Source organism: Rhagoletis pomonella, unplaced genomic scaffold (genome assembly GCF_013731165.1).
Source record: "Rhagoletis pomonella isolate Grant_MI unplaced genomic scaffold, Rhpom_1.0 Rhpom_scaffold_00009, whole genome shotgun sequence".
NCBI classification, from domain to species: Eukaryota; Metazoa; Arthropoda; class Insecta; order Diptera; family Tephritidae; genus Rhagoletis; species Rhagoletis pomonella.
In genome coordinates this window covers 25,458,049-25,483,580 of record NW_023458563.1, presented here as the reverse complement: position 1 = coordinate 25,483,580, position 25,532 = coordinate 25,458,049, and the positions used below count along the sequence as shown (strand labels likewise).

The 25,532-nt window shown below is 34.8% G+C and overlaps 2 protein-coding genes across 6 annotated transcripts in view; one reads left to right on the top strand and one right to left on the bottom strand.

Annotated features, from left to right (window-relative positions):
* Positions 1–25,532, bottom strand: part of LOC118745662 (tau-tubulin kinase homolog Asator-like) — a 570,828-nt gene that overhangs the window by 532,134 nt on the left and 13,162 nt on the right. The window lies entirely within an intron of this gene.
* On the top strand, positions 10,094–10,747 carry LOC118745663. Its single transcript, XM_036479224.1, has 2 exons — positions 10,094–10,456; positions 10,516–10,747. Exons 1-2 carry the CDS (start codon positions 10,371–10,373, stop codon positions 10,646–10,648), a joined length of 219 nt encoding a protein of 72 aa, XP_036335117.1. The 5' UTR covers positions 10,094–10,370; the 3' UTR covers positions 10,649–10,747.

Genomic DNA, 25,532 nt, shown 5'->3' with positions numbered 1-25,532 from the left:
ACTGCGGCAACACAAAGCGAACAACGAGAAATAGGCAGAATGTTCGAAGAATGACGTAGAATGTTCCACAAAGAGAAACGTCAAGTTGGATGAACACTGCGAACAGCGAGAGAAAGAGAATGAGCGATAAACTTCAGAATGTTCTAGAGTTGCCATAAGTGCCAGCGCAGGTATATAAGGGCGCCGCCACCACGAGGTGAGTTAGTTACAAGACAGCAAGCTACAAGTAAAGTGAGCGGAGAATTGAGTTGCGAATAAGCAAGCTATAAGTTTAATTGTGTTAACAAGTAGTAAAGCGTTGTTATTGCTTTAACAAGTATTGTAAAGTGTTTTTACTGTATTAGCAAGTATTGTAAATTGTTTGTTGGACAATAAAGTTAATTGTACTACAATTTGGTCATCGTTAGCATTTATTTAACAATCCAGCGATACGAGCCCGAGTATATTTGGGAAATCCCTCAAGGATTCGAGGATAATCGTAACAATATTATAAATTGGAAATCTGAAGTTATGTCACTGATGACAGGTTATAAGTCCCAGATGGTTTCTTAAATCACAAATTAGTTTTTGTGCAAATTGCTGATAGAGGGTATATTGCACGTTTTTATATTTGTAAGTTATTGGAAGATTTCTGCTGTGTTTTGGTAACAACTTGTCTGCAGTAAAAAAACATATAATTTGTGTTTCAAAAGTGTGTGAAAACCAATCAATTAATTTACATGATCTCGGTTCCGATATTAAAACATCAATAATTGTTTACACCCGCATTTTGGCACATGGGCTTGAATGTGCCATCTAATAAATAGCTTCGTCGTTCGCCTTTCTTTTAAATGATGTCACAAATTGCTGGCGGAGACATGAATACAGTGTAAGAAAAGTCCTTTTCTATAATTGTTTCCTTATAGAAAGGTTGGTTTCTATTCCACCTTAGACATTCCGAATTAGTTCAAAATATGCTAATTTAAAACACAGAATTCTTTCAGTGTTCCTCCGGGGTTTTTGGACATGGACTGTTTCTTCAATTTAATAGTGTTCGCTTTATTTTTGTGGAAACGAAACATGTTTTGCAAGTTCTGGATCATTTCTACACTCTTTTTTCAAATATTTCTCGTATTCCAGCTGTGCTTTGCGTTTAGTTTTTCGCATCGTTTTTTACATATTCGTAATTACAATTTTTTTAATAAAATCAATTGGTGGTAGTTCTTGATTGTGTGTGGATTAATATCACCACACTGAGGATTTGGCAATAGCCTTTGTCATCTATTAAAAAACAACACTTACGGGACAATGTTTATTGTAAGAACAACATTTTTTTCTATGAATCGACATACTTTAAGCATTGTTGACGCTATTTCCATTTGAATGAGGAAATAGCGTCAATGACTTTATTTCCAAATTTTTGTTGACTTTATTTCGCCTTTGAAAAGGTAATAATGTCAATTGACTTTATTTCGCACCATGGAGGGAAATAAAGTCAATTGACCATATTTCCGTTGATCTTGTTACCTTCAAAAACAAGAGGGGCGGAAAGAGGCGGCCGATATAAAAAACTTAGCTCAACGCGACTTAACTCTCACTTATAATTACCATGAAAAATAAGATACCAATATAAAACCGCCCGAAAAATACTTTTGAATGCCAATCAAGATTAAAGGTACTAGCCCAATGCAGGCTTGCTTTGCTGCGAGAAGTGTCAAAAATTATTTGGAATATACTAAAACGTATAAAGGTTGGCCAAATGGCAGCTTTTCTTTACTTGCTTTAAGCGCCTCAAAGTTTCAAATAGGCAAACGTTTTATTTGAAAGCGTTTTCGGCCGCCATTCGGCCAAGCAAGTTTTCGAAGTAAATCAAGGCAAATTAAAGTCAGAAAGGCATGCAAAGCAAGTCTGCATTGGCCTAGCGCACACTGGCCAATTTTTCGAAAAAGCTGGCCAAAAGTCGAAGCGTGGTACAATTGTAATCAAACCTTGTGTATTCGTCTTTATTTTGGTTGCTGGTTTTAAATTTCACCACATAATTTCGAAATTCAAAATGGCGGATCCATAATGGCTGCTGTGTACGCATAAAATAATCAGATTTTTAGCAAAACTAAGGTAGTTAAGTATAAAAGGTCATGTTTTTTGTTATATAATGTGATGTAGCGGTTAGCAATATATGCTATTATTCCGCAGGGCCTGGGTTCAAGCCCAGTTTCCGACCAACATCAAAAAATAAGAAACAAACAAGTTTTTTTTTGTAATAAAGTCGCCCTTTGGCAGGCAATGGCAAACCCCCGAGTGTATTCAGCCACGAAGAACAGCTTCTCATAAAAATAAAATCCCCGTTCGGATTCGGCGTAAAACTGTTGGTCCCTCCCCTTTGTGCGCCAACATCAAGGCGCACGCCACATATCGGAAGAGAAGCTCGGACAAATACTAGCGAGGTCTTAATGTTTGTTTCTAAATATCTTGATGTTCAAATTTAAACGGGATCTGCGGGATTTTGAATGAATCAATAAACAAGACATACATATTTGTTGGTGCAGGAATATATTTTTAAGACAACAATTTTATACACCGTCAGACTCGCAGTCATTTGACGTATCCAAGTTCATATCTATATTTTCTGATGGCAATTCCGCATCCGCATTTACAACAGTTGATAATAATTTAATGGCATCTTACGACAGTTTAAGATTTTATTTTGGTGGGTTTAAACCAGTGGCGAATCCAGCGGGGGGTTTTGGGGGTTAAACTATGTGTCAGTCAGTGGCGGACCGACGGGGTGTGTTTTAATATGGCGCATATGTATGTATAATATGGTGTCTATGTATTAAAACACCCCGCGTGTGTCCGCCACTGACTGACACGTAGTTTAACCCCCAAAACTACCCCCGCCCCCCCTTCGCTGGATCCGCCACTGGTTTAAACGTAAACTTGAAATAACAGGGTCCGAGGTGCCGATATTTTTTAATATCCTTATTCCTTGACTCTTGGGCTTCTTCGGAAAGTTGCCCAATTGGCAGGGGTGCCCATTCAATAATGAGAGGCCCATGGATGAGCACTCTAATATAGTAGTACTTTCTGACATCATTTAAATTCTAAAAACATCCGATCTTTAAAACATCAAAATCTTGACAGAAATCATTTTTTACATAATTTAAATCTTTTAAACACAAAAAAATTAAGAACCGCGTATAAAAACTGAAGTCCAAACTACAGTGGTGGCTTGTGGCAGGTGGTTTTAACCAAGGTGGATGGGAAAAACTTCAATATATATGAAAAATAAAATTAGACTGCCCATCTCGACCACTCTCGTAACTATTTTCCTAATCCATCATAATGAGTAAACAAAAAGAATCAATACGTCTTACGTCAGTTTTTAGATGGCGTGACAATCAAAAAACATGTTTTACATACTCTAGATTACAATTTCCATGAGCGGATACTTGAAAACTGTTGTTTTTTTAAGGATAATACCACGATTTTAACAACGATGAAAACTCTAATTTACGAAAAATTTAGAGCGAATTGCTAGCAACAGTCACTTCGATCTCCTGTAACACTAAATGCCTTAAGAGAATCGACTTGTTGTCTCATAACGATACGCAATAGAGCCCTCCTAACAATATAAGATGGTTATGCATACGAATGCACCAATTTTTTTATGGACTTTTGGCCAGGGTTTTCCAAAAATTGGCCACTGTGCAGCGCCTTAAACGATCCAAAATATTTTTTTTTTAACAACGAGTATTTGGAAGGAGATCCGACAAAGGCACGACCTTCACCCGTCTGTTTAAAACATGAAATCTACTTTGTATGAAATTTAATGTGTAAGGAAATATTTCGCAAGTGGGTTGACTAAGAAAATCCTGGCCAGGTTATTTTGAATTAAATATTCAAAAATTATTATTGTTTTGTTACTTTGGCACTAATTTGTTTAATGGACAAATTACATACATTTATACCAATCGAAAGCATAAAGCATAATTAAAAAAAATAATAATAATTTTTGAATATTTAATTAAAAATATCCTGGCCAGTATTTTTTCAGCCAACCCACTAGCAAAATATTTATTAACATGTTAAATTTTATCTATTAAACAGATGGATGAATATCGTGCCTTTGTCGGATCTTAGACTAATTAAATAAAGTACGTACTCTCCTGAAATGAATACATGGGAGCTTTGGTAATTTGCACATAACACAACTGTTTTGTAAAGCAATAACCACGACTCTGAAATTCTCTAATTCCAAAAATTCAAATTCGACTATCACAACATACAAGTTCGAACTCGTGCGACAGGCGGTCCGAAGGTACCCCCGAGAGGTGGAGGGTTCCCTATTACCCAAAAAAGCACTCAGGTAAACAATTATATCATCAATATCGTAATTTGGACATTTGGCCAGCTTTTAGAGTCAAAAACTCCTTTGTGCGACGGAATGTATTTAGTTTAATGTTTAACTTTTGGCGGAAAGACAGAAATAGGCTGTCCTTAGAAAATGTCGAGAGTGAACTTATTGCAAAAAACAACTTAAATTTAACTTGTGCAGATTTTTAAAATTACATGAAAACAGAAACTGGCAAATTTATTATATCTTATATAAAAAAATCCGAAAAATGTTAAATTAATTATAAAGCTTAAATTCAAAAAAATTGCCATACGTTCAGGAAGAGTCTGGAATTCTTTTGTGTAATTTAGATATTTATTTTGGCGGCCGCTGTGGTGTAGTGGTAAGCAGTGCGCGCTTCCACTCCGCAGCGCCTGGGTTCAAGCCCTGGTCAAAGCAACAACGCAAAAAAGAAATTTAGAAAAAAGGTTTTTTCTTAACAGCGGTCGTCCCTCGGCGGGCAATGGCAAACCTCCGAGTGTATTTCTGCCATGAAAAATAGCTTCTCATAAAAATACAATTGCTGTTCGGAGTCGGCGTAAAACTGTAGGTCCCTCCGCTTTGTGTGACAACATCAAGGCGCACGCCACAAGTCGGAGGAGAAGCTCGGCCAAACACTAACATATGTGTAAGCGCCAGTCTATTATATTATTATTATTTTTTACATTAATTGTTGCCTTGAAACAGATATTTAGGATATCTGTGTTAGTTTGTACCTAATTAACAAAAACTAAATGAAATATGTGACTATATGTTTAATTTTTGTTAATTTGTAACAATAAATTGCACAAAAAATAAAAAAAAAATTGTACTCCTTTTTTATGTTTGTACTGCTTTTTTCTATTGAAAATAGAAATATGTACTGCTTTCGGGCTGTCGCAGAATCCGACTCGGTCATTTGGCGTTTCCTTTCACGATAGTTTTTTGTTTTTCTGCAAGCAAACTGACCTCAAGGCAAAGCATAAGTCTCTTATTTTTAATCTAGGATTGATGGAAATGCCTTATTTGCGCAGCTAAGTCCCAATTTGGCATTTACCGTGCTTGCATTTAACTGATGTTGTTCCAACAGCGTAAAAGTTGTGCAGAGTTTTTTCTCTGTTATATGCTTCGTTAATTTAGTTTTTAATTTCGGAAGAATCCCCAGGAACTGCTCTCAGACGGCCTAGAGAACTCTTCCATGGCTCAAATAAAAAAAAATAAAGATATTGAGTTGCACTACCAATTTGACCCTTTTTAAGCGCCAACACCCTTTGACCCGACTTTTTGAAAATTTTGATTTTTTGACCCTTTTCCAAAATTATGTGCGACTTTTGCCCCTTTTGAGAGATTTTTTCAGGAAATGTTAACAAAACCATGCTATTAAAAAAAGTGTTAGTTCGAAAAAATGCATCACTTAAAACTCTTAAGGCAAATTTAACTCTTCTCGATTTATGTGATTGTTTGCAACCCTGTTAAATTCAACAGATTTATTCTTTTGCTAGTAAAGAAAAGCAAAAATAATGTGGTGACCATTTTTTGTCAATCACCCCTTTTTTACGACTTTCTGAAAATTCTCAACGGCAACACTGAGCACAACAAAGTGCTTTATGTTCGAGTGATATACAATTGTGACAAGGACGCATACTTACAAGCAGGTTATAAAAATGCAATAAATAGTATATATTTTTAAATTAAGGTGTTTAAATTCTTTATCGTTTTTTTTTTTAATGAGATCGTGATTCTCGTCTCAAAATCTATAAAATTTGTATAATAAAATACAATTTTTTTTTGTAGTAAATGTAGTGGTTTTTGCGCTTTTTAGGAACACTATTTTAGACCTATTTTTTAAGGTCGAGGAGTAACTAGAACTGGATTCGATTCGATTTAAATCTATTTAATCGATCTTTTTGTTAGATAGCAAGAATCGATTTTTTTTCGTTTAAAATCGATTCTTTTTCATACTGCATCGTTTGTTGCATGATACAAATATATGTATATATATATTATAGCCGAAAAGTACATTTTTTGTATAGATTTCGTACTGAAGGAACAATTTAATTTCCCAACACTGATACAGAATGTAAACAAACACAGGGTTGCAAGGAAAAAAAGTTGAACGAGCTCAAAGTTGGCTGGCGACCAACTTTTTTGAAAGCGATTAGTTGAAAGGCCGTTCGGACGAGGCGATTTTTGCTTTCAACTAAAAGTTGCCTGAAAAATCGCCTCGTGCGAAAGCCCTATAAAGCTAATTTCGCTTCAAACACTTTTGATAAAAGTCATGATTATTGACATCTATCATTTTTCTAAACCATATATATGGCCTTGCCACATTTTTAAATAAAAGTACACGAAATCACTTTTCTGTAGAAATGTACATACATATGCATGTATGCATTTATTAAGTAATTTTTCTCATTTTCTTTTTGACTATGTGTATTTTGTTGTTTTTAAGATTGTTATTCAAGTGCCTTACTCTAAAAAATGTTCTTCCCAAAAAAAATCTACATTGCAGTTACATTGAATTTTTGCATAAAATTTTGTTCTGTTACAAAAGTGTCCCCATTGTAATCCAAATAATGCAACGAGCTCGATAACCAAAGAAAACATGACTATTGTCGCAAGTGTAAACGATAGGTGAATATGGGGCGTTCATGTAACAGAGTGCTTAAATATATAAGAATATCTGCTTGATAAATGTATCGGTTTAGATGAATACCACTAATATTTAAGGAACTTTCTTTACTGAGAAGCCGGCTTACTGTTAGTCAAGGATCGAAGGAAGCATAACTCTTATCGGCAGGTGCTTATTTACGCTTAGCAGGGGGCTTTTAAATGAACAGAAATCAACCTTAACAAAATTCTTATCAATCTTGTCTGCTCATATGAAACAACAACCTAGACGGGGCGAAAATTTCTGGAAATTTTATTTAGCGAAGGTGGAAGTGTACCGAAAATCGTCTATATAGGCCAGTATGCAGCACTCAAGAAAAGCAAAAACTCCATATAAAATGACGTACATGAAATGGCAAAGAAATTTTCTTGAGTCAAATTTCTTAAGGCAGTACGCAGTTCTTAAGAAATTTCCTACGCTTTCTACTACGGTTCTCTAGAGGTTTTTGTGAAAAAAGACCACAAGTCAACCCATGTTTGCAACTGAAATTATCCATTATTTCTTGAGGAAAGGTGAGGCAACAGGCTGTGAAGTATCAAACGTCAAAATTCCTTAGACACACATACGAAATAATAGGAGTCTTCATCAAAAGTGATAAACTCTTTATAAACTTGATAAAGTGATAAATTTATCATTTTGATAAATGAAATGTCAAGCTTTCTATTTAACCAAAGTTTATCACTTTAAATGTATAAATTTCAGCAAAATTCAACCCTAACAGGTTGCCAGGTAGTCGCTTTCGCTACGAACACATAAAAGCAAATGAACACAATGTACGAGGTAAGAATGAAACGTAACTAGTCATATACGTTAAATAATAAACAGTCTCATGCAATTATTTACCAAGGTGCATTCATGAAAGAGTGCGGATAAACTGATAAATTTAAGCAATTTGTCCCTTTATCACTTTAGATGAAGACCTCTAATGGATCGTTTACTTGACAGCTGCATACTAAGGTTATCTGCACACTTGTCCAATCATAGTTGCGTTGTCGCCTCGCCCTGAAATTTTGAGCCGAGCACATGCGTTTCAAAGGATATCTATATATGCGAAGGATATATACCCTTGTCGTTATCAGCTAGTTATCGGCAAATCGTAGAAGATGCAGAAACGAATAAGTACGGCCATGGGCGTAGCCAGGTAGGGTCAGAGGGGTGCTCGAGCCCCCCCTAACTTTCAAATTTTCCTTATATATATATAAAATAGTACCCTGAAATGCCAGCTTAATAGGGTCGAAATTATTGAAAAGTGGACAATTCCAATAAAATTCAATAATTGTGTGAGTTTTAACTATAAAATATGACGAAATTGTAAAAAGTCTCTGCGCGCGTGCACAAAACAAATTTCAGGAAAAGAAAAGAAGAGATATTAAAGAAAAATTGTGTCTAGAATTGTTGCAGCACAGTCCATATTTAAAAAATTGCAGGTTTTTGTAAATATTTCGCGAAAATATCAACCAGAAAAACAGAAAATACCTGCTCGAAGTGAATTTTTAGACGCAAAATGAATTGAAATATCACGACCGAGTGTGCGAAAGTGTAGTCGTCATGCAATCGTTGCATCATGATTGTGACGTTGAAGCAACTATGATTTGACGACCAATGTGCAGAAAGCCTTAAATTATGTTCACATATAACAAGATTATCTGCTTTTTCAAGATTAACTCTCAATCTGTAATTAAATTACGAGATTACCCACGGAAAATTCGGCCGCCGTCAATCTGTAATTATAAAAAAATCTCAGAAGATAACGATACTTTTCTCCATACAATTCTGTGTTTTCTGTGTTATCGATAATTATTAGTACGAAGTAAAAGAGAAACGTCAAAGATAAAAGTAAACGAAATGGACGCCGGCAAAGAAAAGAGGTTTGTATCAGGGAATGGCATTGGTTGATCCTCAACTGTTCATACTCATTCAATACCCCTGCTTTGTATGACTGAGCAGCGGCGTTGGCTTAGTAGTATCGATACCTAAACGAAATTAGAGGATGACTGAACACGAGCGCATTGCGTGCTGTCTTGCAAATACAGCCACCACAAGTGAACGATGCTTATAACTGCTCATACTGATATTGACTTCGGCAAATCTGTACTCTGAATGATCGTGCAATTGCATTGCTCACTGCTGGCTAGTTGTAAGGAATGTGCATACGTGTGCATACATGTATGTAGGCTAGTTGTGAATATGCATACGTACGTAAGTATGTATGTATGTACATATAAATGCTTCATTTCAAACAAGCAAGTGTCTTTGAATGTTTTTGAACTACAGTATCATCACTTCGGCAACACGTCAAACGCGCCTTCAGCAACAAACCAAAGGCGGCGGTTTGACTTCTGCAACAAATCAAGTTAGCTAACTGCGGCATCTTGCCTTCGCCAGTCTTTCACATAAGCTGTCATGCTTTCGGCAACCATCCAAAGCAGTATCGTGCTTTTGGCAGTCGATCAAATACGGCGGTTGCTGGTTTCGTGCACGATCATTCGGAGTACAGATTTGCCGAAGTCAATATCAGTATGAGCTGTTATAAGCATCGTTCACTTGTGGTGGCTGTATTTGCAAGACAGCACGCTTTGCGGTGGTGTGCGTTCATCCTCCGTTTTTAACGTGAGTAGGCTTAAAGTCACAAAAACAGCACCCTTTGAAAATGCCTGGTTTGTATAAAGATTTCTCATAAAATATTTATTAAATAATAGAGATGGGCGATCTCGTGACTTTTGAGGAACAACTTTATTTGTGACTGTAACTTTGCAGTCACACTGATTTTCATCCGTGACTGTGACAAAAACAGTGACAACAATACTGCAAAACAGAAATCTTTTGCCGAGTGAACTAAGGGCATTTATTTCGCATCACTAACTATTTTCGTCCTTTGTTTTTGTTTTGGCCATTCACACTCGTTTTTAATGGTGTGAAATTCTAATATCAAAAAACATTAATCAGATTTTAGTCTTAAATAACCTATCATTATACGAATTTTTCTATAAGGTTAACATCACTGGTCACAGTTTCTCAATATGTAATTGCGAATTCTACTTTATCAGAGTCACAGCTCGTTTCAGCACAGGAGCAATTCAGGAAAAAACATAGTTGCGACTGGTCCTTTGTCACAGTCTGACACGGTGACTTTTTGGAAGTTGTCACAGCAGTTACCCGTGACTTTTGAGTAACCGTAACAAAGTCACAGGTGCGCGAATATCTGCCACCTCTATTAAATAATATTATTAATGCTACAGAAAGAAGCGGTCGCAATGGCATAAAGAAGTCGAACTTCTTCTGGATTGGTGGGAGGAGAAGTTGCTGCAACTTCGACGCTGCAAACGAAACTCCCATGTATATACAGACATGGCGGTGGAAATGGCCACAAGGGGCTTTGTATTTTCCGCGAATGAAATCAAAGTGAAAATGCATAATTTAACCAATAAATATAGGTAAGTTTGTCATCTATGCAAATTTAATTACTTGTAAAAATATTATTTTTATTTCACAGAGATGAGAAAAAGATTGTTGGGCCTTCAGGCGGCACACCATCTGCGTGGGAGTACTACAATAAAGTGCACCAAATCTTCGGCGTCTACAAGTCCTTTAACTTGGAAGCAATAGTGGTGGAGTGTACAGGTTAGCACGGTGAAGTACTATAATCTTATGCTTATACACTGACTCACACTCAAAGTTGTTCTGTGATCTATTTACAATATTCACAATAAGGCTTTTCAGGATGATGTGGAAATGGTCTTGGATTTGCAGTTGGAATTGCATTTGCAAATTTTATGCTTGCTGCCATGGCAACTGTTTAGATTTTATTGATGTGCACTTACAAATGCAACGAATATGCAAATTCAAGAGCATATGCACAAGATCCGGAACAGCCCTCATGTTTTCCTTTTGGAATTTTTTTCTTGAATATTTTATAAATGTAATGATAAACATTGTGGCTATTGTAAAAACATCACTGTATAATTGTGAGTGTGAGTCACTGTGTTTGTTGGTTATCATTTTCTAAATTATTACAGTTAAGACACTTGAAATTGTGGTAGATGAAGAGTTCTGCAACAGGGCCTCTGAGATTCAAGGGACTCCTCCTTCGCCTGAATTTTTAATGCTGGACGAGTTTTCTTCAGAACCTCCGAAAAAGCGGAGGAAAAAAAGAGAGTGTAAATTTCGAAAATGGATTTATGGAAGAATTTCGCGCGGCTAACCAAACAATCGCTTTGGAAATGAAAGAGCTCCAAGAGGATAGCAAAGAAGCCCTGCAAATTGAAAGGGATCGGAATGCTATTCTCGAAAAAATTTCTGGAGGCGTTCAAAGGAAAAAACTAATAAAATTTTGGGCCATTTCCAAATTCGAGGAAGGAAAAAAAGTGTGCGACGGTTTAATTTAAGTGTCCGCCTTAATGTTATTTGGAGATCACCCTAAATAGAATTACTTATTTATTTATATTTATTTCCATTACCTATTTTATAAATAATTTTATTTGGTAAATTTTTAGTTTAAATATAGTTGATAGCTCAACGAAAACCGTGTAAAATAAAGTTCTGAATCTTGTAGAAAGTTTAGAAAAAACTAAAAAGTTTTCACCAAAATTACAAGTTTTTTAACAAGAATTTTATGAAAAATTTAGGAATGTAGTTCATTGCAATTTATGTACAAGAATTTAAAGGGCTATAAAGCTTCATTCATAAAAGTTAAAAAAACTTCTAGTTTTGGTGAAAATTTAATGTTTTCTAAATTTTCTACAAAGTTCAGAACTTGGTTTTACACGGTTTTCGCTGAGCTACACCCTTGGCCAAAAGTATTAGGTACCCTAATATAACACGATTTTTTTAATTTTTCTTTTATTTATTTAATGTTTAATATTGTTTTTTAAAAAAGCCTGGCCCACTGTTTAACAAAAAACACATAAATCCAAATTCCAAACTCTGTGCAAAATATACAAAAATTCTACAAACTTCCACCAAAACTTCCAACTTTTCATTCAGAATCTTTGGAAAAAAATTACCTATGCAGTTTTTTAGCCCATAGTATGCATAGTAGTATTTAGTAGTTACTAAAAAATCCCGTTGATTTTTGATGATCAGCAAACACCGTCAGCAAAAAAAAATCATAGTGGGCCACGCTTTTATAAAAAAAATAGTAAACATTAAATAAGCAAAAGAAAAATTTAAAAGCCTTGTTATGTTGGGGTGCCTAATACTTTTGGCCAAGGCTGCATATGTAAATAATAAATAAAATTAAATAGTAAATTTAATTTATGATTAGAATAAGATAAAGGAATTTAAGAATTTAATTTGAGTATATCGTTGGTTGAGTGGAAGATCAACCTATCTGGGCAACCAGTTCGAAAACGCTCTATCTCAGAAAACTTTTTAAGAACGCCCTACTTCAGAATTTGATTGAAGAACGTCCTATTTGAGAATTTTACTGAAAAACACTATCTCAGAATTCGGTTGAAGAACGCCCTATTTCAGAATTCGGTTCAAAAACGGCCTATCTCACACGAAAACATATTGAAGATGTACGAGATAGGGCGTTTTTCAATCAAGTTCTAAAAGTGAGCGTTCTTAAGCAAAATTCTGAAATAGGGCGTAGTTTAAAAATTTCTCAGATAGAGCGTCTTCGAACTGGTTGCCGAGATAGGTCGATCTTCCACTCAGCCAGCGATATACAAAACTGAGTTTACGGTGTTTTTTTAATATTCACGATGGTTCTCATGTTAAGTAATTTTTGTTAATTTTATAATATTTAATAAAAATATTTAAGATGAAAGGCATTATTAATAGGTATTTAAAAAAAATCACTGTATACTCAGTTTTGCAAGTGACTATATGTACCTGCACGGGAAGATAGAAGTAAATATGTATGTCAGTAAATGAATTACCTTATTTTAAGTTTGTAAACGAAATGAATTTAAACTTTTAATTTTAATCTAGTCAAACCAAAATTTACTATGCATTTGTTAAAGTAGGTTTAATGAATTTAATAATAAAATAAATGAAATCAAAAATAAAAGTATGAAATAAATTAAATTTAAAAGGTACATAGAAATGAAGCGATTGATTCTCTTATTTTTGCTGCACTGGGATTGTGGTTTTGAGTATTATAGGGCGGTTCTGGTTGCTGTCGTTGATGTTGGATTTCAAAATTGGTGCAGCACACAGCAACATTTTATTATTGACGTTGCATTTTTGATGTCATTATCAATGCCTTTACCAATTCTTCTAAATCTTGCTTTCAGGTGGCCGAAGACATTCTCTACTACTCTTCTAGATTTGGAAAGTGGATAATTAAACACCTTTTCGCTATTTCCGGCTGTTGCGTTGTAAGTATAAGGCTTCATTAGAAATTGCGTAAAGCTAAATGCTGAGTGTCCCAGCACAACGACTGGAACATTTGTGCCAGATATTGGTTTCGCATTCTCGCTTAGAAGAGAGCTTTTGAGAATTCGTTTTAATGATGATTTTTCGAAAATTTGGGAATCGTTGCAGCGGCCGGGTGTAGCAACATTTATATATATGTATAAACCTTTACCTATGAAAAATTGAGTATTTTCATCGAACGTATAAATTACATATGACACGGTTTACCTGTAGTCAACGAGGGCTAGTAAAACCATTGAGTACCAACCCTTATAATTGAAGGGGTTAGAATCAAAATGATCTAAGTAGGTCCGACATTTTTTTGAGATAATTAAGTTTAAAGTTGATTACTTATTGTAAATTCTGAGTAAATGCATTTGAAATGATTCTTGCCTAAATGAATGCGGGTTAATTAACTAATTCAAAGAATGTTTACTCTTTGTCACCAAATAAGCATTGGCCAATAGTCATAGTCGTAACTTAAAACTCCTTCTTGTTAAAATACAGTTTTGAGTTTAGAATAGATTTTTAAGTTTTGTTAATCATAGAAATCTTGGAAACAGCTCTTTGTTAAGATGAGAGAGAACAGTGCTATTCATATGAAGAGAAAAAATTTACCCGGCAATATAAAGAAATATCAGTACTTTAATTAGTTCACCCTGTGTCCGCTGCAAGATTGCGGATTTAGCAAGCCGGGAAGTCGTGGGTTCGAATCCCACTGCCACGGAACATTTTTTTTACATCTTTTTTTGTTCTTTTAAATATTATTTAAATTTTTGTTCTTTAATTATAGTTGTTGTGGCCTTTTAAAGTAAAGTTAGACTCCAAAAAATTTGATTAATAACGAAATAATTATATGAAATACCATAAACAAAAAAAGATAATAAAACAAAATTTAATAAAATAAAATAAAGTTAAATAATGTTTATGTTAAAAAAATTATATAAAATAAAAAAAAAATAAATTGTTTGGAATCGCTCGGAATGGGGACCGAACCTAGGTGCTGTTGCCTTTACTACTTCAACAACAAAACAAAACTTAGAACCTTATTTTACCATTTTAAAACCGCGTTCTCCTCATTTTAAAGTTAAAATTCTGTTTTTGCCATAAAATGCATTTTTAGTTGACTATGAAAGAGTTAAAATGGTGATTACAATAAAACACAATTTTAATCGTTAAAACCTTCTTCTAACTTCTCTATGACTACGGGCCACTATATTTAACCATACAAATATGGGTATAACTTATATTTTCAAAAAATGTCACTTACAGCCGCACTCAGAAACGTTCATTAAATTATATCTAACGGGCACTTAACTAATGATCGTTAAATCAGTTAATTCATGTTTCCTCTCAGAGTCAAAAATTATGAAATGAAAAATTTTAGTATGGCCCCAGTTGCGGCCCTTTGTTTTGTATCATTACTCACTTTTTTCGTTCAGTTTGAAATCAAATATAAAAATAAGTACTCATATCATTTTGCCGCAACAGTCGCAATAGCTGAGTGAGCAGAGCACTGGCGTGGCGTTCGAGAGATTCGAGTTCGAGTCCTATTTATTTTATTTTCTTGATAAATTTTTAAAAACTAATTTTATTTGGTTTTTTCTTTTTTAATGTAATTTTCTTTTGATTTGTAGAATTTATTGTTTTAAAAAGGAAACTATTTTTTTATTTGATACTAGCCGGCCACGATGCACGAGGCTTCGCCACGCGCTGAATGTATACATATGTATGTACATACATATACGTATTTGGAGAAAGATGGCATATGTCATCAAGTACTTCGTTTATTATATACTTAAAAAGTCTTGTCTAAGTCCGTTCAGTAGCGTGCTCAAAATATCTCCTTTATACTATGTATAGAAGATAGTTATTTTAAATAGGTGGCAACCCTACTTAAAAAAATAAAAGTTTTTGTACATGCGAAGGCCATGCACTTTCATCTCACTATCTTATCTCACTATTTTATCCAACGAATGGTGAAGATCTAATAGTTTTTAAACAGGTGGCAACCCTACTCAGAAAAATAATACATTATTACACATCTAGAGGCTAAGTCTTTTCATTTGACAGTGACGGTGTAGAACTGACGACTACGCTTATTAGGATTAAAGATAGTAATTTTCTTAACAGGAGGCAACCCTATTAAAAAAATAAGACATTAGTGATTTTCCAGGGACCAATCGCTTTCATTTCACACTTCATTTTTTGTAATCCAACGAACGGTGGATATATAGTTTTTTAGACAGGTGGCAACCCTATTAAAATTCTAAATTAAAAAAGTCACTCTCCTATCGATACAGAATATATTAGAGAAAATCTCGTCAAAATCCGTTCAGTAGTTTTTGAGATTACCGCGTACAAAGAGTCTCGACTTTCCTTTATACTATGTATAGATATAGATAATTTTTACAAACTGTTTGCTAAACAAACAAAACCACTAACAGGTCAATTCTGGCATCTGTCTTTCAACTCATCTCAGTTCTTCGAAAGACAAAAGTCTTTATATTCCGGCAACTACCTTGGAAGCTCTTTTCGGTATTTCGGATGACTAAATAATTGAAAGATCTGCTAACGAGGAGGATGGCGTTATTCTATTCATCGTTAATAATACGTTTTCTAAAAACTAAACCAAATTGAAAAAATATTTTTTTAAAACAATAAAAACTAAAAAGTTGTGAAAATGAAAGTAAAAAATGAGAAAAGGTTAATTAAAAAAGTTTCTTAATATTAAAAAAATTAAAAAAAAAAAATTTTTAAACAATAAAACTAAAAAAAAATGTTTATTAAAAAAAATAAAAATTTCGTTGCCGTTGTATATACACATCACCCTGTATTATCTATTTACTAGACTCTCCCTTTTGGTAAAATGTATTCCATTATGTATGTATTATATTTAGTTTATTATTTTGGAACGAATTTCCGTCATCCCTTGTCAAGTTTGGTTTGCAGACAACGCCGAAACCGGTTTGTCTGCAAACCAAACGTGACAAGGGATGACGGAAATTCGTTCCAAAATAAATCATCTTACCACCCTGTCGGAAAAATCAACCAACACCAACACACATATTATATTTAGCTTTAGTTGATACTTGAAATAGCTAATAAAGAGCAGTCGTACTGGAGCCATCACAGCATACGTACACAACTTGAACCATACTTTAATATGGTGTCAGGTTCTTCAAAAGTAAAAAAAAAATAAATAAAAAATAAATTAAATAAATTAAAAATATATAAGTATATAGTGGTATGCCGCCAAAAGAAGAAAAATTAGAAAGCGAAAAAACAGAAAAAGTGATTACGATGCAATCTCCACAATTTTTCGCGTCTGCAATACAGCCGATCAACTTAAAAGACTCTAATCAGGCTGATACATGGAAAAATTGGAAAAATCAATTTAAAATATTTTTACGTGCATCAAGCTTAGACGATTAAACGGACGAGCGAAAAGTTGCACTTCTTTTACACCACATGGGTCCAGAAGCGCTTTTAGTTTTCAACTCATTTAATTTGGATGTCGACGAAGTGAAATACGGTGAACTTGTGAAAACATTTGATGCTTATTTTCTGCCTAAGATCAATCTCGCCATGGAGCGGCATAAGTTTTTTACCAGAAAACAGGAAGCCAATGAATCAATTGATGAATATGTCACAGTGTTGAAAAACTTAAGTCTTAATTGCAAATTCGAAACCCTATGCGAAGACTTGGTCAAAGACATTTTTATTTGCGGATTGTCAACGCAAAAATCGTTCATAAAAGAAAGGCTGCTCACCGAAGGTGACATAAATCTGCAAAAGGCGGTGGACATATCAAAAAATCTAGAAATCGCCAAAGGAAATATTACTCAACTTCAAAAGCTTAGTGCCGACGATTCTGAAGCATGTGTCGGTGCTATACAAAAATATGATAAATGGTCGGCAGCCAACACCAGCAACAAAAGGTCACCACAGAGGTCGCCTAGCGGTTCACAGCAAAAATGCAAAAAATGTGGAAATATTCATTTGTAAAAATGCCCAGCATATGGCGTGATTTGCAATATATGTAACAAAAAGAATCACTTCGCCAAAATGTGCTTTTCAAAAGACAACTACGAACATAAGCAGGCAGCAAACAATGGTTTGAACGGCAAAAAGAGGTACGTAAAAAATATATATCAAGAAGACGATGATGAGGAGCAGAGTGATTATGACTACGACAATCTCTTCGTTGGAACATTACAAGTGCTCTCAGCCTCTCAGTCAGCAGGAAATTGCAGCGAAGCTAAACAACGTCATTGCGAAGTGGTTGCAGTTCATGGCAATGGTATGAAGCAACAAAAGAACAGTGAAGCAAATGAATGGACAGTTGAGGTGATGATAAATAATAAAATTTATAGTTTTCAAATAGATACTGGAGCTCAAACAAATATTATTTTAGAAGAAATTGTACAAATTTTGAATCTAAATAGTAAAGTTAAAAAATCATGTATTAAATTACTAACTTTTAGTGGTGAAAAACTGCAGCATTTTGGTATTATAAAGATTGATTTTGTATTTCAAGATAAACAGTATTCGGAAAATTTTCATGTTCTTAAAATGCCTTGCAAAAATATAATTGGTTTAAATACAGCCATCAATATGAATCTTATTCAAAATGTCAATGTAATACAAAGCACAAATAAAATTTTTGAAAAGTATGCATCAATTTTTACTGGTTTAGGCCTCTTGAAACAAAACTGTAAATTGAAATTAAATACAAGTATACCTCCTGTGATTTATCCACCAAGAAAAATACCATTTCGATTGTAAATTGATTTAAAACATGAATTGAAAAGATGGTCGATTTAAAAGTTATAGTACCTGTGTCTGAACCAACTGAATGGGTGAGCTCAATAGTTCTCGTTAAAAAACCAAATGGTAAATTAAGAGTATGCTTAGATCCTCGTCATTTGAATGAAGCTATTCTAAGACCACATTTTCCTTTTCCTAATGTAGAAGACTGTAAAGCTAGACTAAGCGGCGCTAAATTCTTTAGTACGTTAGATGCAAATTCAGGTTTTTGGATGGTCCCATTGGACGAAGAGTCATCGAAATTGTGCACATTCAATACACCTTTTGGAAGATATCGCTTTTTAAGGCTGCCATTCGGCATAAATGCGGCACCAGAAATATTCCATAGTGAAATGGTGAAACTATTTGAAGATATTGAAGGCATTATTATCTATATAGACGATTTCTTAATATATGCAGTCGCTGTTGAAAAGCATAATACCATCTTATTAGCGGTACTTGACAGAGCAAAAGCTGTTGGGCTAAAATTCAATAAAGAGAAGTCCAAAATAGGAGTAACACAAATAAAGTTTGTAGGTCATATTTTTGATAAAAATGGTGTAAGTCCGGATAATGAAAAAATAAAAGCCATAAAAGCCATTCCTGCACCAAAGTCAATAGAAGAATTACAAAGATTTATGGGTATGATAAACTATTTAGGGTCATTCATAGAAAATTTAGCAGCTAAAAATAAAAACTTACGTGATTTACTAAGAAAAGACGTAGTTTGGCACTGGGGTGATATGCACGAAAAAGAATTTAATAATTTGAAACAAGCTATAACTAATGCACCAGTTCTTACCTACTTTGATACAGGAAAGCAATTAGTTTTATCTGTAGATGCCTCCAAGTTTGCGGTAGGTGCGTGTATAATGCATGACAGACATCCGATAGCCTATGCTTCAGCATCACTGACGGATTGTGAAGTCAATTATGCACAAATTGAAAAGGAGCTTTTTGCAATTTTGTATGGCTGTACTAAGTTCCACCAGTATGTGTACGGTATGAAAGTCACTGTAGAAACTGACCATAAACCTTTGGTAAACCTTTTTAAAAAACCGCTTTATAAGATTCCGGCAAGGTTGCAGCGATTCATGCTTCGACTTCAGTGTTACGATCTATCAGTCCAGTACAAACCAGGAAAATTTCTGTATATAGCAGATACACTTTCACGAGCACCCCTTGCAAATAAAGCCGGCATAAACATGGAAGAAGATCTTTCGTTACATTGCAATTTATTGCTGACACAACTTCCATTTTCAGATTCAAAAGTTAATGAGATTAAAGAAAAACAAAAAGCAGACACGGTTTTTGGAAAGATAAAGAATTACATTAAAAGTGGTTTGCCACGAAACAAAAAGCTAATAGATTCAGAAGTTGCACCATATTTCAAAATTAAAGACGATATTCATATAATTAATGACATAATCTTAAAAAATAATCAAATTCTGGTGCCAACTGCCTTACGAAAATCGGTCCTTAAAAATTTACATGAAGGCCATCTAGGCATTAAAAGAAGCCAAGGTCAGTATATTGGCCAAATATAAACAACGACATTTTTAATGTAGTTTCGAACTGCGATATTTGCATTAAATACAGAAATGCTAATCCACAGCAAGAACTTTTGTCTCATGAGGTTATAAATATACCCTAGTACAAATTAGGATGCGATTTGTTTGAATTCAATAGACAAACGTATCTATTAATTGTAGACTACTTTTCTAAATACGTAGAGATTGAAATATTATCAAGCGGTTATTCAAGTAGTCTAGTCATAACCAAAATGAAATCTGTTTTTGGTAGACATGACATATCTGACAATGGACCACCCTTTAATTCACAAGAATTTAAAACGTTTTGTCAGGATTGGCAAATAGAACACTCGACATCCAGTCCATATTTGCCCAAGTCGAACGGAATGGCTGAGCATTCAATTCAAACGATTAAAAAGATGCTGGCAAAGTGTTTAGAAAGTAAATCTGATCCCTATATTGGATTGCTCCATTACAGAACAACACCAAAATCAGGACTACCTAGCCCTGCAGAGTTGTTGATGTCTCGACAGTTGAGAACAAAACTACCTTCAATAGAAAAAAATTTTAAGCCAAAAGTTGTAAATATGCAAAAATATCAAAAACAAATAAATGATCAAAAATTGAAGTCTGCTGAATATTATAATAAAATGAAAAAGTACTTAGAGCCGGTTTGTCAAGGCGAAAGTGTCATGTTCAGAAAAAGAAGTACAGGAATCGATTGAAAGTGAACTACAAAATAAAGATAAATATTCACGAATAAAGTCTAATGCTCCGAATACTGTTAGTAAGGAAACCCCTAAAGTTGTTAAAGATAAAAGAGAGGGATTATATTTTACTAAAGCAGGACGAAATGTAAAGCCTCCAAAAATATTGAATTTTGAATAAATAAAAAAAAACCATATGTACAAACTATATGTATCTAAAAAACATTATCTTTTATATAAAAAAAAGGAAGATGTTGTATATACACATCACCCTGTATTATCAATTAACTAGACTCTCCCTTTTGGTAAAATGTATTCCATTATGTATGTATTATATTTAGCTTTAGTTGATACTTGAAATAGCTAATAAAGAGCAGTCGTACTGGAGCCATCACAGCATACGTACACAACTTGAACCATAATTTAATAGATTGAACTCGGATCTCTCGAATGGCACGAAAATGCTCTGCTCACTGGGCCGTTGCCATTGTTACAGCAACGTTATCGGAATTGAAATTTATTGGAAACAAACAAAAAATTTCAAAATCATTCGTTAAAGAGTTAAGTAAAGGTTTTTCTTAACTTACCTTTAATGTTCATTAAATGCCGTTAACGAATCGTTAACTGACTCTGAGAAGGAATTTTTTCAAATCGTTACTGAGGAACACCTCAAGTAATCATTAAACGGCTCTGAGTGCGGCTGTTAGACCCGTATGATTTTAACCCCTTCAATTATGGTAGTCTACAGCATCTGCGGCTGAGGGTCTTATTTCAATGTGGCATCCATCTGAAGTTAATTAAACAATTTTTGATTTTTGAACACTAGTTACATTATATGTACACACCTATCGACAGCGCCCAGACATTGAGGAAATCCAATTTTCTAAAATCCCTTAACACACTCTTCAATCTTTTCTTGGGTAAGGAATGGGCTGGGTAAATACTTAGCAGCGAGCTTGTCCCAGACCGCAGAACAAAAGTCTTTTAAAATATTACATACGCTTCCTTTTGATACTCCAAATAGCCTGCCGATCGTCCTGTATACAGCTGAGGAACCAAGCGCATATAAAGCAATCGCGACACGCTGGTCTAAAGGGATGCATTTCCTATAAGTTGTATCGCTTTTTGCAATGGACGTCAATTCGTTGCATAAAACGGCGAAGGATTCGCGGCTCATTCTAAAGCACTCCTTAAAAAAATTGGTCGCTGCTGGTAGGAATGTCAGACTCCCAGAACTTGCCGTGCCCTCGCCTACAATACACGTATACGCGTTGATTATTTTATTCACTAATAAAAAAAATAGCAGATATAATTGCTTACGTGTGTCCACAGACGCTTTGGCGTGTTATTCCTTATTATAAGATATAATAAAGAATTTCGCATGCGTATTGCTGCAATAATTTTTTTCAATCTCAGTAGCCGCTTTTTTCGGGTCTCTTCCAACTGCCTATTACTGGAAGCAATTAACTGAACTATTGCATCTTTTTGCCTTCTTTCCAAATCGTTAATAACACAGGTCAACAAAAAAACATATAATAGGCCATGTTTGGCACCTTTCATCGATTTTTTTTTTGTGCATCTGTGTTATCAATTACACATCTATTATATGTTTTTGGGGTCGCTGAACGCGAATCTGAAGTCCGTTTTGCTCCATCACGTCTAGATTTTTTCCTAGCCTCAAGAAACACCTCGGATTTTCTCTGTCACGTAAAATCCGAGATGTTTTTTGAGGTTAGAAAAAAATCCAGACGTGATGTAGCAAAACGGACTTCAGATTCGTGTTCAGCGACCCCAAAAACATATAACAGACTAGGTTTGGTCAAAGGAACCTTTCATCGATTTTTTTTGTGGACCTGTTTAATTAATAATAATTTAGCAAACGAAAAACACTTAAATGTTTCACAAGACTAACGTTCATGAACAAAAAACTTGTCAAAACAACCTTGACAGCTGATTGTAAATTTTGCAGTCAATCTCCTATATGTGAACGGATAGATTAGTTAACGCAAATTTATTGCTAATCACTTTATATGTGAACATAATATTAGCTTATGAACCGAATGTACTTTCAAATTATAAAAGATCTGATAAAAGTACAATTGTGCCTACTTTTCCATCACTGGCTCATATGTAGTTCATAAAATTACCGAGTACCAACTAGCAGTTTACCAAAACCACCGAAAAAGATGTGAAGACCCTTTAAATATTTTGCAGTCCGCAGCACGATCCATCAATATTGCATGCTATACGGTCAATAAATATCGCCATACTTGAATCACGCCAATAAATACTAGGGACCTTCACACCGAAGCACGAAAACAAAATACATCAGTGGGATTCATGAAACGACGCAAAGTTGTTGCAAATGTCGTATTTGTTACAAAACTTGCCACCATGCGACACAGCTGATTACTTTTGTATGGAAACTTTCTTGCGACAAAATTGCGACATTGCCATTGTATTAGAGCTGCCAATCATTGCAAAGTAAAAGTCTTCGAATACGTCAAGAAAAAGTATATCAGTTAAGGCTGCTTCGAAAGATAATTGTAAAAAATTTTCTTTTTCTCTAACGTGCGGCATTTTTAAAAAATGTTACATTTGCAATACGGAGTTGCGATAAGTCGTTCATACAACTTTGTTCGTAACATTGCCATTTCGTCAAAAATGCCATTTTGCGACGTTTTATGAATCGATTTATTAGGGAAAATTACCGAGCACCGAGTTAAGTGCTGGTTATGCTTACATTGCAGTGCAGGGCATAAGCCCTGTTTTCGTATGGAAATCTTGCAATAAACTAGAAAAAGAGGGGAAATTTAGAGAACAAAAATGATAGCTGAAATTGCAAGTTTTACTGGATACAATTTTACTAGTAACTATTTGCCAGCAAGGAAAACAGCTGATGACATGATGCTTAAAGCAATTGACACTAAGAAATAATTATTTGTGCGGCTCTTATAGTTGCAATTGACAAAATTTGTTGCGTATATTTGGTAGGTATGAGAATCAGATGTAAAGTATATTTCATAATGCTAAGTAAAGGGGGCGTGGCTCCTCCCATACAAACCGAATCTTTCACACTGCATACCTCTGGAAATGTTCATGGTAGAGAATTGGAACTTGATATGTACAATATACATATATAAAATCAATCACATAGTCATGAAGAAAAATTGGGGCTATTGGAAAAAGAGGCGTGGCACCTCACATACAAATTGAACTTTTCATACTGCATATCTCTGGAAGTGTAGAGTACTGGAACTTGGTATGTACATGTATGAAATCTATCGCGTACTCATGGAAAAAATTGATGTGTTTGGAAAACGGGGCGTGGAAATATTCTTTACAAACCGCTTTTTCATACTGCATATCTCTGGAAGTGTTCATGGTAGAGTAATCGAACCTGGTATGAAGTCAATCCCATATTTGTAGAGAAAATTGGGGCTATTTGGAAAAGGGGCGTGGCGCCTTTCAAACATACTGAAACTATTACGTATCTTTGTGCGTGCATATAATTCTTCTGTACGTATGTTTGTGAGTGAACCGATTTTAACGAAATTTTTTGTGTGGTTGAGTGGGTCTTTGCATTGTTAGATTCACAGTTTGACCCGCCAGGTGGCGCTGAACTCGAGTTGTTACCAAAAATCTTACTTATGAACCGATCTGGCCTATGTACGAAATATGTATTAGCATCGTAAGGGAAAATATTTTTGCAAAGAAATCTGCCCGCCAAGTGGCTCGGGAGTCCAGATTTTACTAAAAATCGTATTTATGACCCAATTCGACCCATATTCAAGATATGTAGTGGTACTACAAAAAAGAGCCGCCGGGTAGCGCTGGAGTCGAGTTGTTACTAAAACTCATCAAGCGAGGAAAAGTGCCAGGAATGTCCGATTACATCGACGTGCTGTACCGCCGAGTATGTCGAACTCCCGTGTGTTCCGATTGGCAGGATTGAGTTGTCCAGGCGTCAATCTCAAGTGACCACCGTTAAATCAACCATAAGAACCATTGCGGCCCTTAATAAGACATTTAGGATTTCTGTATAGCAACGATACTCACCCACCAACAAAATACAGTTTAGGACAGATTCACCGTCGAACCGGATCATTGTTCCCGCGAGGGAGTGTAGAGGAAAAGGTTCTTCAAATTTATTTCGTTGTGTAGTTAACCGTGATGTGAAACGCCAGATCATTGGAGAATTTCAAGACCTCCTTTACGGACATACTTTTGCTAGGTTATTTAAGACGGTAATGGAAATATGCCTTCTGACAACCACTAAATCGTAATATTAGCAGATAAATGCATCACTGGAAATCGTGAACGTGAATTGTTGGTGAAAATGCTGGACCAAAATGTTTCAATAAAAAAAATTAATTTTGGCCGGGACGAAGTTCGCCGGGTCTGCTAGTTTAAATATATAAAAATATGGGAAATACTAATTTTTTTTAGAAAATTTCTTCGGAAAATAACAAATTAATCAGCTGTTCATAAAACCTCCCACTTCTAGCTGGTTATGCGTTTTCGTACTCTCTTGCATATTTCTCTCTTTGGGAGTAAATATTGGTTTACAATCCGAAATTTGGTTACTGGCAAGTTACTGGATATTTTTTGCTGAACATGTGAAACAGGCGTGTAATTATGGTCCGCACAGAGCTCATAATCTCTCAGTGTAATCAGTTAGTCTGTTCCCGCACTGCAGAATTTAGTTAAGAAGATATAACATGAACGAACTACACAATATCACGCAAGAACAATAGAGTGAAAAAAGTCGATTTTTTGCAAGAATGATAGAATACAAGATAGCGCCAATCGAGCTGAGAGCAGCTCAGTGAGACGTCACATTATTATGAGAAAGAGAGTGTGAAAAATAATTTAGAAGAAGAGGAAGAAGCGAACAAGTGGTGCGGAATAGTGATGTAAAACTAGGTTGAATTGTACCTAGTCTTCAGCTTCTTAAATTTGAATTTGCATTTGGTACAAGCACATTATTTTAGGTTCATTTGGAACGTAGTAAAATATTTATTTGTCAATGTTATTGTGGCTTGTTAACATTTAATTTTAATATTTTTATTGAGCTTTGTACCACGATTGTTTATTAGGAA